General features: G+C 38.6%; 1 protein-coding gene across 1 annotated transcript in view; it reads left to right on the top strand.

The window, feature by feature from the left end:
- Pappa (pappalysin 1) overlaps positions 1 to 14444 on the top strand; it is a 231629-nt gene that overhangs the window by 74953 nt on the left and 142232 nt on the right. The window contains exon 7 of the mRNA XM_038334912.1: positions 7371 to 7869. Within this exon, the coding sequence (XP_038190840.1) occupies positions 7371 to 7869 (499 nt within the window). The remainder of the gene's footprint in view (positions 1 to 7370; positions 7870 to 14444) is intronic.

Below are 14444 nucleotides of genomic sequence, written 5' to 3'. Positions count from 1 at the left end.
TAATTTAACAAATATTTTAGCATATATGCTGTCCTATGTATACTATTCTCATGTTACGTATGATGAAATGAAGTCATGAGAATATTATATAAGGATCAAAGCCACATGATACATTCATGTGTTCATATAACTTACAGGCCCCAGTGGCTTGTTGGCACAGACAGGTCACATTAGAGCTAATGCTTATTTATGTTTAGTGACTTCAAAGCATCAATCGTCTTCGACTCTTCTTCAGGTATTACAAAGGCTAGATGGGTCTTTCTTGTATGTGTCATAACTCTTTCTTCCCCATGTAAACTTTTGTTAGTTACCTCTGTTCTACTCTCCACCCACGGCCAGATCTTTCCATGTACAGAGGGCATTCTCAGGCCTCCCAAGAGGATAATGACTGGGCTTCCTCAGAGCATCTTTGTGTTGTATATGCACAGAAAACAATTCCTGTGTCCTATGGAAACAGAGAGAACAACTTCGGTCAAACCCTGACTTTGGCACTTTGGCACTTAGCCCTGAATCCAGACTGGCAGAGAACTCATGACTTCCTTCTCATATCACATGTCCTTTTCCATGCCCTCGGACATTCACACATTGGCCCTGGCCCCTTCCAGTTCCACAAAAATCCAGTGCAAGTCAGCTGGTGTCCACCATCATTGGGTGCGACAACATGACATCAGTTCATTAGAGGAAGCAGGACCTATACCTAGCAGAGCATCCATGCGAATTCCTTCTCTACCCTCTATGTTTAGAAAGAGGGTTGAAAAGGATGCTAAAGATAGACTAAAGCAAAGGAAAAAGCTCAGAGAGGAAAGTGAAGTTGAAAATGATGGTCCTAGACTTTTTTTCTAAAGTAGCTTAAAATGAAGATGATATTTGAACGTGGGAACTCTAAATAAATCTTTCTGGAATATAAAGCAAGAGCAATATCTGGGAGGAGCCCTCTGTTTAGCCTAGCAGAGTCACAGACTCCCAGACCTGTAAGGGACACCTGAGGTCATCAGTTTCCAAACCCATCGGGTGAAAGAATTTCTTCAATGACCTTCACTGTGGCACTCCCTAACCTATTAGAAAGTTCTTCCTAATTTGTAGACATAATTTCCCCACCCAAATGGAACCCACTCAGACAAATCTACACATCTCTGATACCTGCGAACACTTTGCAGACTTGCATAACATGTTCCCACCTTCCTGTGTACATGCCATGGGGTATATGCTGGGAACAGTCTTGGGCGCACAGGTGAGGCTAGGCTGGCTATTCACTAGGAGTGAGGTCAGCGAATGGGCAGTGACCATGTGGTGAAAATACACCATGCTCATATAAGTCAAGGGCTAAAGACCCAGTAAACAAGAGACTTCACCCAAGACTACAGAATTTTGCTTTCCACTAAATGTCACTAGACACATTTAAGCACTGAAGCAATTTTAAAATTTAAAGAAGGGAAGTTTCTTGGTGCAGTCCAAAGTGTCTTCAAAGTCAGAATTATTTTTGTAATTATTACGACATCATTTACTATTCCTTTCCCATTCTCTCCTGGGAATACAGTGGAGCTTTTCAGGGCTACATGTATGAAATGCTATTAATCCTCTGACAGATAAAAGAATGTACACTATATATTTTATAACTGTACAATGCCTCCATTCATAGAAATGCAATAGTGTACAAGTAGACATAAGCCACCCAAACAAAAGCTCCTAACAATGCTGTGTGCATTTATGTGATTCACAGCATGAGCAGAGTGGTGAGAGTAACAGGTACTAAACTGCTGAGGTGGGTAATACCCACATAAGAATGGCTTTGTATTCCCAAAGATGTGATGTTCTTAGGTCAGAGTAGATCACCACTTCATGAACTCTAGGTTGGAACTCCATAGAAGGGTTGCATATCAGAACTTGGAACCACCAAAAATTAACTTGCAAACATGTAATGAATCTGAGGTGTCTCTGGAAACATAAACCCATGTTGCATTGTGCAACAGCACTAAACATACCTGCACTTTGTACATCCTTGCCCTTGCACCCTTAGTGCTAGTGGGTGTTGCCTTAAAATGCTTTGGATCCAAGACTATTGGAGATTATGAGGTGAGGTGTTTGTACTCTTGATTCAAAGTGTTTTGCTCATATATAGAACAGTAAACACAAACATTAATATTTCCCTATTGTCATGTCTCTGTATGCATCAAGTTTATGTATCAGGATTGTATTGTGTTACAATATTTGATTTATTCTTCTATGATATTTGGGTTGCTAATTTGAATTCCATTTAAAAATTAACTGAGTTTTGCTTAGGCTTAAGACATAATTTTCAAAAATTTCTGAAATGGTCCTAAACATACTTCTGCCAGTTCTGCACTATATTTTGAACAAAACAGTATTCTCAATGGTGCCGATTTTAAAATTAAAATATTGACCAACTCTACAAAGCTATTGAAGATACTATACATCTTGTAATACCAAACAGTTAATATTTGCTTCTTTATATAAAATCAGACAATCATGTGTTTGTTATTTTCCTTATGCCTTTAATAAATATCATTATACATATGCAGCAGAATTATTTTAAAGTAAAATTTGTAAGATTTACTGTCAAGAGATGCTTGGTTTGTATACCACATTAGGTACCTGTACACCAAGAGTAACTTAAAAATATCTCTAACAGAAGCTTTGCAATTAGAAAAAGTAGGCGAAATAGTAAGGTGCGCACACAGGTTATAGAGAACGTGCTACCTGCTCAGTGGTAAATGTGTTAAAGAACGAAGGTCATGGAGAGAAGGAAGCAGCTTTTCACCACTGTCAGAATCAAGGTGATCACAGTTTGTCCTGGCTCCCTTTAAGGGTGGCATGCAGTTCATAGTCAAGTACAAGCGTGGAGACCCCTGGATGTCTGGGTTACTCTAGCTCCCAAGGACTGCCTGCAAGTTCCTATATGCATTTGCTGTGTGCATTCCTGCTAGGAGGAGACACTGCTCTGTGCTTATGGAATCCTATTACGTGCTCTGTGATCCATTTGGCACAGACTCTTTTACTATTCTTGAAGAAATAAACTGTTCTATGAGTCAAACTCTATAATTTATTTCCCAACTCATTTTCAACCTATTTATCTTTGTGTGTTTAAGTTTTGGGACTTCCTAAACTAACAGAAAACTCCCAAATTCATGAGCACTGCCAGATAAATCTGTGGGGTTGAGAAAAAGTATGGGACAGAACCAAAAGGGGTGTTCCTCACCCTGCTGCTGCCAGCTGTTCTGTGCTTTTGAAGTTCTTAAAATACTCCCAACATGGTATGTTACTCACAGAATGGACAATCAACCTATAGTGAGCTTCTTTAACTCCATATTAGTATAATGAGGATTTTCATTTTTAAGAAATCTGTTGACTATCCACTGCATTAATTACCTTTCCTCCATAGTAGGAAAACAAAACAGAAACAAAAACAAATTAAAAAAATCTCATCTCGGCTCACAGAAAACTGTACTCTTGTTTCTGAAGCAAAACCTATGTTTCATGGATACATATTTCTTGAAATATTTACTATATTACATTTATAAAACAGAAACTAGATGGGTCAATCTGACTAATTCAAATCCCACTTACAATCACTTAGGCAAACAATAATTTATTCCAAGTGTTGGGCTTTCCATGAGAGATGGACACATGGCACCAACTATTTTCATTATTTCCTGTTTGTATGAGTGCTATCTGCATTGTTCTTCCTAGAATACTTCAGGTGTGCTAAAGCAGGCTTTAAAAAATCTTGGCACTGTATCTATGTTCATGTCAACAGCGCAGGGTATATTACTTAAACATACTAGGGATACCTGTATAGATTTTCATAAATGTAAATTTGGATCAGCATAAATATGTGTAAATACATTTCTATATATGTGTCGTATTCCTAGTACATGACTTATTCTGTATATAACTTATTCATAATGGACTGCTTATATAAAAATAAGTTTTCTCATGTAGTCACTATATATACAGAAAGATATTGTGTTCATAAGGAACTAATAAATCTTTGTAACTCTCTGGATTTTTTTCCTTTTTTCTTTTGTCACTTTTTTATCTCCTTCCTCCCTCTCTCCCTTCCTTCCTTCCACTCTTTGCTTCCTATTCTCAGCCCTTCTTTGTGTCTCACAACCATTTACCCAATCAGTTTTAATCAGGACACTTTTGTTACTCTTTAGGGACTTGAACTCATGATCTTTGATGGTCCCTTTTTTCTGATGCATAGATGTGTACGTTCTGCAATATCTTTACTGGCCTCATCAGACTAGAAGCTACATGAACACCAAGAGGACATCTGAAAACCTACTACCCAGGGACTAGCTTAATATACTATACATACCCAGAACTCTATAATTGTTATTGCAATGCATGGATAGACATATGAGTGGATGGATAGCTGATTGGTAGGTGGATGGATGAATGGATGGATAGATGGTTGAAAGGGGGAAGAATGGAGAGAGGGAGGGACAGATTGATGGATGGATGAGTTGATGGATGATGGATTGGTAGCTGGATGGATGGACAGATGGATAAATAGATGAACAACTGATGAATAGATAGTGTCCATTCTCTAAACAGTGTTTTTCAACAACAGATGTTATGTCATTGACTTGCCTAAAATTTACAAGGAGTTCTTCATTTATCTCAGTGTACAGTTCATGCCCTGTAATGTGATACACAAAACACTTCCTAATATGGATTCTGTTTGCTCTGTTGTCAACACTTACTACTCTTTTTGTGAAGCTGTAAGTCTTACTAGCTCACATTCTTTCTCCACCATTGCCTGTGCTTGTATTGCTTTCTCATACAAAGACATTCTTTCCTAGCTCCTCATTCCTTCTCATGACCGTACTAATTTATTAAAGATCTCATTCCATTTCCTTTTTACAACTACCTTATGAAGTGGGTAACATTGAAGTTGGTAACACAGCTGAAGATGAACAGTTGAGATTTAAATTCAACTATCCTTGCTTCAAAGCCTGTCACATGGCTTGGACCAGCAATATCAGATAAGGTTCTATTACTGTAAGACAATTACTTAGCCATCTGAAGCTAAGTTTTATCTTCTGTAGAATGTATTTAATAGAATCAGTGTTATAGACTTGCTGCCAGGATACAAAACAGTAAGACATGCATGCAATGTGTTTTGTGCAGCACATACACAAAGAGTCTGGTTGGTGTTTGAAGCCTTGTATTATTAGTAATAGGTGTCCTGCTTGGTAATAAGTGTTAACTTGTGACCCTTGTCGTCCTTTTTTCATATATAAGAATCTGTCTCTAATAACAAGACAAGTAGAAACTTTGCAAAAATTTCTACTTCTTGTACTTATTTGAAAATTTTGATCAGACTTACCTTATCCTTTGGAAAGAATTTGGACCCTCTGCTGATAAACAAGAAAACAGGAATGATGAACCAAACATATTTGCCATCTTTGTTCTCCTGTGGCTTCCTACCACTGACAGTCATTTTCTCCAATGTCAGGAGACTGATCACTTTGTCCCTTGCCAATTCCAGGGAAAGCACATAGAGGGGGTGGAATATTCACCTGCCATCAAGCACTGGACAGCAAACTCTAAAATTCCATCTCCTTCTTTAAAAAAAAAACAAAAACAACCTTATTTGCAAGAGAGAAATGTTTTTGCTGAGCAAATACTGATCAAATATCTGCTGTGTGTATTCTCAGAAGACCAGGTACCGTTCTAACTAAAGGCTGTGAGTGTTGAGTCAATTAGATCTGTAAAAGAGAGACAGGGATACTCTCTTATAAGATTTTGATAAAAGTCATTTAAGTTAAATGCTAACTAGGCAATGTTCTTCATATCCTGTAAACTGTTGTCTTAGATAATGGAAGCAGGATGAACAACAGGTCCATGTGCCCTCTGAATCCAAACTTGGGAGTCAGAAATATGGCAGATTGTAGAGTAAATAGGAAAATCTCAGCTAGGTAAAAAGGCTCTGTGCTTTCTCCTGAAGTGAATACTTGCTTTCAGACAGCAGCAGCTGTTAGTGAAGGATGAAACTAACTATTGTATTGGAGGAAATCTCCTAATCATGATTATCTCTTCTTGGTCCAGCATGTGATGTATGAAAATGTCTTTGTTCATTTTCCATGTCCCCATTTGCCATCTCTATTTTGTAACATTTCACTTCTTCCCCCTTGGGAAAAGATAATACTGTACAGAGTATTAAAAGCCTTCACTGTAATAACCCCTCCATGCATACACACACACACACACACACACACACACACACACACACACCTAGATCTTTAATGCTTATGTTATGGTGATTCCTGTAACCCTGTAACATTACCACAAAGTGTTGTCAGACAAAGGTTGCTTTTCTTCCTCTCTTGGTTTGGAAATATACAACATGCTCTCTCCCTATACACACACCAACAACAATAACAGCATAAACACCCCCACTCTGTGATTCTTAGGGGAAGAGGCTATGGCTGACAATACAATTTGAAATTCTCTCTTGTCTTCACCAACAGTCTCTCTCTTTCACTTAAGCAAATAGAACTCATCACCACACTGAGTTATGATTACTTTTCTCAGCTGCACAGAAGAGGGCCTCCAGGTCTAGAAGTGAGGTCAGGAGGGAAGAATTTAGAAGTTGCAGCAGATTGAGATCTGTGGAGATGAAGCAGCCTTTCTCTGAGGAAAAGTAGCAAGAGCACTTTTTTCTTCTTTCACTCCACTGTCCTTGAGTCAAAGCAGACAGAACTCAGAGAATCTCAGTGGTATGGAATGACCTCATGTAGGGGAAGGGAGGATGAGAGATAAAATGACTTGGAGGTCTGTCATTCACAGCTCAATTTCCTCTGAGACTCTGTCTGAGAGTCAAGGCCTATCTTGCTCTCCTCTTCTGATGCTACTTCTGTAAGTCTAAACAGGTTGGACCAACATTGGTGATACCAATGGGACTCTAATTTTAATGATCCCTGCATTTAACAAGGACTGTATGGTATAGACTTTTGTTCAATTCATTCTATTTTTGGACCTTAATTGTTTCGTTTAAGAGATGAATCCATTCAAGAATTAAACAAGCTGATGGGACAGAGAAAGTCTTCAAGGAAAGGATCTCTTCTTTATTTCTACACAAGGCCTCTGAATGGAAGCTTAGGAAGGAAAGTTGAGCATTAGCTCAGTAGTCAGACATTTGGACTTCACTTAAGTGACTCATCTGGGCTCTGTTTTGTAGGGTTAAGGATGAGCTGACAACTCTGTATACAGCAGATTATCCATGACTCCGAGATCCACTCTTTTATCTCTAAGTTCTCATCACACAGACCTTTTCTGGGGTCTAGGGGAAACTGTGAAAACTAGAATGAAGCAAGAACTCATTTGCATCTCTTTCTCCATAGGTCATCCAGATGTGGAACAGCCGTGTAAATCCAGTGTCAGAACCTGGAGTCCAAACTCAGCAGTCAATCCACACACAGTTCCTCCAGCTTGTCCTGAGCCACAAGGCTGCCACCTTGAGCTGGAATTCCAGTACCCATTGGTCCCCGAGTCTCTGACCATCTGGGTGACCTTTGTCTCCACTGACTGGGACGCTAGTGGAGCTGTCAATGACATCAAACTATTGACTGTCAGTGGAAAGAACATCTCTTTGGGTCCTCAAAATGTGTTCTGTGATATCCCACTGACCATCAGACTCCGAGAAGTGGGTGAGGAGGTATATGGCATCCAGATCTATACTCTTGATGAACACCTGGAGATTGATGCAGCCATGCTGACCTCCGCTTCAGACAGCCCACTCTGTCTTGAGTGTAAACCCCTACAGTATAAAGTGCTCCGGGACCCTCCTCTCCAGGAAGGCATAGCCTCATTATTACACCTCAACAGAAGATTCGTGGACATGTGAGTGCCTTCTCCTAGCACGAGCTGATATAATGGATGGGCTGTGGAGAGATGTGGGGAAAGTCAGAAAATCCTGAACTAGAAGGAGAAAGTTCATCTCAGTCAGGCTTACTTCTAGAGATTGTATCCCAGTGTTGAGTGAGGAATTTGTTTTAATAAGGCAGAACTGGTACAATGGGAAGGGCCATGAATAATCAAAGGGGTCTGGAGTAGAGATATTTCTTCTCTGTGAAATTCACTTATCTCTTCAAAATTTGGTATTTCCAACAGCAAACATGGGAGTTGGATGTGAATGGCAATGAAAAAGTCTTTTATTACTAATGAAAAGGGGAGAGCTGAACTTTGCTAATGATTTCTTTTTATATAAACTTGAAGACTATTTGCCCATCTGATTGCTTTTCCAGTTTACAAAAATGGTGATGTAGTAACAACTTCACTAGAACTTGGGTACACACCTAGGCAGCCGCATAAAATATGTCTAGACTTTGAATACCTCTAGATACCATCTTTCTGTTTGTTTTATTTTCTGAGGTAGGAAAGAGTTCCTAACTTCTTTGATCATCGAGTACCTTACAACTGTAGGGTCCATAACGGTTTTTGTAGATGAAGAGGGGATGTTCACTATATTTGTCATCAACACTTACTTTTAAAGCACTTTTCTGGCATTTTCTTTTCATTCTTGAGATATATATCATAATAAATATACCTTGTGATGAGGTCAATGGTGGTTGGCATGGTGGTGGTGGTGGTGGTGGTGTGTGAGTAACTTATCTGTGGTTATGACCAGAAAGAAAGAAAGAAAGAAAGAAAGAAAGAAAGAAAGAAAGAAAGAAAGAAAGAAGAAAAAAAAAGAAAGAAAGAAAGAAAGATGGAACTGAGGCAAATCAAGGGGAAGGTTATGTTGTCTCTGGTTTCAGAACTTTTAAAGTATCATCACTTGGACATGTTCCTATTGGCCATTGCTAGAGGCAGAACAAAACACCACAACAGCGAGCATAAAATAGAGCAGAGATGTTTATGTCATCTTGAAAGCAAAGAGAAGGCTTCACTTTCATCATAGCATCCATTCTCCAGAGCTCAATAGGTTTATGAATCCATGAATATATTAATTCCTTTATGTTATCAAAGCCTTCATGATCCAATCACCTCTCAAATGCCCCCACCTCTGCATTCTGCTTCCATGGGAGCTAAACCTTTGATACATGAACTCTTAGGCGATATTTAAGATTCAAATCATAAATAGCACCGTGTCTAGCGGACAGAAGTCTATAATAAAGTGTCACTCATTCATGTCGCCCATTCTATAATCACAATCCTAGTCATTGTCAATTTGCATAGGAGGAAAAGGAAGGCTTTCAGATGTGAAGTCACTTGTTTAGAGAGTGATGAGATGCGAGATTGGAAAGTAATCCCAAGTCAGTCGATCCAACTCGTGTTCTGTCAAAGATTTGTCTAACTTCTATTTTAGGCTTTAAATCATGGTGGAGACTTTACTGCCTAATTTGAGCATGAAGAGTCTAGGCAGTCAAACAACAAACCTTATGTAATACTTCCTATGTACAAGAAATACTGGTAGAAACGTTTTGAAATATGGAAAGAACAATAGCCCGGGATGCAGATGCTTCATGTTTAGCCCTAGTCAGCCCACTCACTAATATGAGGTAAATTGACTTCCCTTCTCGAGCACTCCTTTTTCTTCTGTCTGATGAAAATATCGAATTCCATGGTTTCTGCAAGTTTTGTGTGGCTCTTTATTCAGTTCTAAGATGACATAAGACACTATCTCTACTCTGTGTCCTCAAAAATATTTACTAAACCAATCATTAATGGAATCCAAATACTGGAAGGAAACTTTTAATAGTTTGAAGAGACAGAACCACTTTCAAACACTTTACCAGCACTTCCCTTTAAATGCCCACGATGAATGCATACATCGCAGGCCAAACGTTGCCCCGCACTGAATGGGAGATGAAGACCATCTATTTAAGGACTCAGTGGGAGCACTTGGTTTGTGTTTGAGAATTTACTTAAAACTTAAGTACATAGTCTTTCCATGAAAATATTCCATAACCCTGTCTTGTCCATCTCCTCACTTGTCTGGGCTGGTAAAGTTCTGTAAATTTGTAGCCACTTAAGATTTCTTCATAAAACAATAGTGGAAAGCAAGAATAGATGCCTTAAACCTCAGTTTAAACATGGCTTTCATTTTTTGCTTTGATTTATGAGCCTGTGAGAGCTGACATGGGTTTGATAAATGCGGAGTGGTGGAAATGAAACCAAAGAAAAAGCACCCTGGATTCTATTCTCTGCTAAGTCACTAACTCACTCTTGGATCTTGTATGAGTCAATTTTTCTAGTCTTTAAATGCCTCAATTCTATAAGAGGGAGGTGGTACTTAAATCATGGTTTTTAAATTAGGTTGCTCATTTCAAAATCATGAAATACTTTTTTTTTTTTTTTTGGTTTTTCGAGACAGGGTTTAAATACTTTTAAATGGCCTCATTCTGACCTTTTCCCTCTCCCACCTTCCTCCTGGGTATTAGTTAATAATAAGGCCTGAAGATGAGGACTTGTAAGCATCTCATGAAGTGATTATACTATGTCATGGAGTTTCAGACCTCCTGCTCTCAGACAGTATCTTAGCTCCTAGCATGCTGCCTCAGATCAAGTACATCAGCCTCGCTTGGGAACCCAGAAAGGCCAGGTTCTCAGGCCCTGGCCAGCCTACTGAATCAGAAATCCCATGTGTAAAGTCTCTCCAGGTGATTCTCTTGCTGGTTTAACTTTAACAGCCACTGCTCTTGGTGAGCTCTAAGACCTAGGAATCACCAAGTTTTCTCTCACTCTCAAAGGTGTTCTTTCAGTTTGCAAGCATGAGAGGAAGGCAATCTGTGTAGTCATCTGTACTGAGACCTGTGGATGCCAAGAACCACTCAGACTGCCCTTTCAAGGAAAGCCCTCTACCTGAGGGCTGAGGAGAGGATACCCACAGAGTCTCTGTGATAGGAAGAGAGGTTCCTGCGCCACTTTACACCGAAAAGCATCACTGTTAGGTCAAAGTTCTAATGTCCCACTTGTTCTGTTTTATTTGGTTTTTCCATTTTACAATGAAACATTTCTTTACAGACCCTTGTATGTGACAAGTGCCAGACTCAGGTACTGATTAACTTTCCTATTTGCCTTGTTTTTAAAGGTATTTATTTTTATTTTATGTGTATGCTTTGCTGTATGAACATATGTGTACCACATGTGTGCCCACAGAAATCAGAGGAAAGCATTGGGTCTCTCAGAAAATGGAGAAGGTTGAGAGCTACCATACGGGTGAAGGGGAATGAATGGCACTCAGGTACCCTCAAAGGCCAGTAAGCACCCTTAAGGACTGAGTGACCTCTCCAGCCCCTTCTATTTGCCTCTCTTGAAAATCACAAATAAAATTGTTGGAGACTAATGCTGGGTTGGACTGGGCTTTCTCAACTGAATATATCCTGAATCACTGAGGAATAAAAGGAAAACACATCGCCTCAAGTCCACATACCACCTCAACTCACATTTATCTCTCAGTAATTTGAGTATGGAACCTTACCACAAATAGTACACATGTGTATGTATATGTGTGTGAGAGAGACAGAGAAAGAGAGAGAGATTGCTGCTTTTAATTTTTCCATATTACATAAATTGGCTTTTATACAAATTCTGTATAAAGACTGTTTGGGATGGAAGGGGGTCTTTTTTCTTCTGACTCAACCCATTAAGTGATTCCCTTTGACCTTAGTCTCCATTTTTTCTCCCGACAAAAATATTTATTCTTTCTGTTATCTGCACTAGAGATAGTTTTCCAAGGTATGACATTGATGGAAAGAACCCTCTATGCTTACTCCATGGAGGTTTCTGGTAGACTAATTACCTTTGGCAAGGACAAGAAAGAAATGTGGAATGGTTCCACCTACTTAAGCCAAACACTACATTGTATGAGAATTGACACTATCAGAATTAAAGGGCCAGCATCAACTTTGCTAATAACTAACTCAATGTGTGACACCAAGGCAGATTATGTCACCTCTTAGGTTTTGGTTTCCAATCCTACAAAATATAAAATGAAGGGCCAGCACATTAAGATTTTCTCTGTGTACAAATCTACACAGAGAGAGGTTAGGAAAAGGGAGTTTTATACTTTTTTGCACTAAAAGAATTCAACAGGAGTTGCTTAGGATAATTAGTCCTTATGAGGCTCTAACTGGCTTAAAAAAAACCTCGCTGAGATGTGTTACCTGTGACCAATACCAATCATTTACTGTTCACACTTCTTTAAGTTTCTTCTAAGTGCTTAGAACACAAATTGTAAAGTCATGCCTCGAAATGACGTATTCAACCTTGAATGGCTAGTTCATAGTCGGGTTCAAGTCCCAGATCTAATTCCAAACTCTTTCTCCTAGGTACTCTACCTTAAACATATTCTCAAATCAGAAGGTACAGTCTAAGAGCTTGGGGGTGCACTGGTTTGTCCAGATTTCTAGACACAAGATGTAGAATAGGGGATTGCAAGGCAGAAGCTGCCAGCCAACAATCAACTTCTGCGGCCTACTGCTGGTATCAAAAAATACATATTTCCTGGTTCTCTCATATGACCCTGGATGGGAAAAAAAGAACAGATTTGTTTTTCAATTTAATTGGCTTTCATATAGTCCTTAGATTTTCCCCAAAATGAAGACTCTATATAAAACTAACTGAAGATAGTAGATAAATTGATGATAGATAGATGATAGATAGATAGATAGATAGATAGATAGATAGATAGATGATAGATAGATAGATAGATAGATAGATAGATAGATAGATAGATAATGTGAAGTATTAAATGAGGAACAGCAATAGCTGCTCACTTATTTTGGTATCTATTTCATCCATCTAACAGTTCAGTTAACAAATACTAAAATATTCACTAGCTTTCTCTTTCATGTTGTACTCTGTGCTTAGAAATGAAGAAGGGGTGTTATTAATTTCTCAAGGTCTTAGGCTCTATGGAAACAATCTTTCTGCTATTGTAGATGTACTTTTATTTGGGCTGCCAGCTCACAAAAAACAATACAGAGACTTATAATTAATTATGAAAGCTTGACCTATAGCTTAGATGTGTCCCACTAACTCTTAAAACTTAAATTAACCATTTACATTAATGTATGTTTTGCCTCATATTTTATCACCTCTCTTCCATCTTGCACCCCTGTTTCTTCTCAGTGTCCTCTGGTGTCTCTCTCACACACCTTGATTCATCCCTTCTTTCTCTCTGCTCAGAAGTCTTGCCTAACCTTTCTGCCTAGCTATTGGCAGAATATAGCTCTTTATTAAACAAATCAAAAGGTGTCTTGATAAAGACACATTTTCACAGTATACAAAACTCTATTCCACAACATGCTGTAAATGATGTTTTGATGACACCAAAAGATTAAAAAATGATATATAAACTCAGAACTGGAATATGAGTTCTTCAAATGTTGCATTACTTTTTTTTTCTGTCTGTTCGCTGATGTGTTCTGAGCACCCAGAACCATTCCAACCACAAAGTAGGCACTGAGTAAATATTTTTTAGTGGATCTGGAATAGAGGAATGGAAGGAAGTTAACATTCAAGGAGAATCAAAGAACCTTAAGCTTACTAAGTGTTTATTAAGCACTTGTCAAACACTTACTAGAAGGCTCACATAGATAACTCCATGACCTTAGAAGTTACAACAATCCCCTCCTTCCCAGGTTATAGATAATGACCTGAAGCACCAAGGCTGGACAGATTGTCCAGAGTCCACACAGCTATCAAGTGACAGATCTGGGGCGTATTAAGTGGGTGACTCTGTTGAGTGTTAACTGCCATTCTCTTGGTTAGTACTTCTCTCTTCATATTCTTTTCAAATGCAGAAACATAAAGATCTTTACACATCTTTATCTCCCAACTCAATTCTTTGTATATCTCATTGTATGCATTTATAATTCCCTAATATTCAGATTGGCATTCTTCCAATTCCATATATGCCCATTTTTTCCTTATCTCCCTGACATTCTTAGCATAACTCTAGTGTAAAGAAATTTTATTTCTAAAATGTAGGTAGATATTCTGACTCTGATTGAGAATTCTACAGATCAAACTGCAAACTCTTTCTTCGGACTCCAAGTGCTCACGGCCCATGTTCCTCAGTGTGAAGCCTTTTGTTCACTCTTCAGTTATTTTATCAGTAAATACTTGGATGATTTGTACTTAAGTCCCAGTATTTTCCAGTTGCTAGAAATACAACAATAAATAGAGCAGTAACAAAAAGACGTTGCTTTCATTGATTACTAAAACAAAGTTTAAAAAGACAAAAACAAACATATACTCATATGACATGTAAAAACAGACATGTGATGCCAACTTAAGCCAACATTTAGCCTAACTCAGGGTCAGTTGAAGGCCCAGGTGGCTCCTGTAGGCTGTTCAGGTGGTTTTTCAGCTGAACCATGACTTTCAGGGTTTTTTTTTTTTCTGAAGCACCATATTTGTAGATCTTTCTCTTTATCCCCCAATCATCCATTCACCCATTCTTTGTT

The sequence above is a fragment of the Arvicola amphibius genome, chromosome 6 (assembly GCF_903992535.2).
Source record: "Arvicola amphibius chromosome 6, mArvAmp1.2, whole genome shotgun sequence".
In the NCBI taxonomy this organism is placed as follows: Eukaryota; Metazoa; Chordata; class Mammalia; order Rodentia; family Cricetidae; genus Arvicola; species Arvicola amphibius.
The sequence above is the reverse complement of the archived record's forward strand: the minus strand, read 5'-3'. Positions and strand labels throughout refer to the sequence as shown.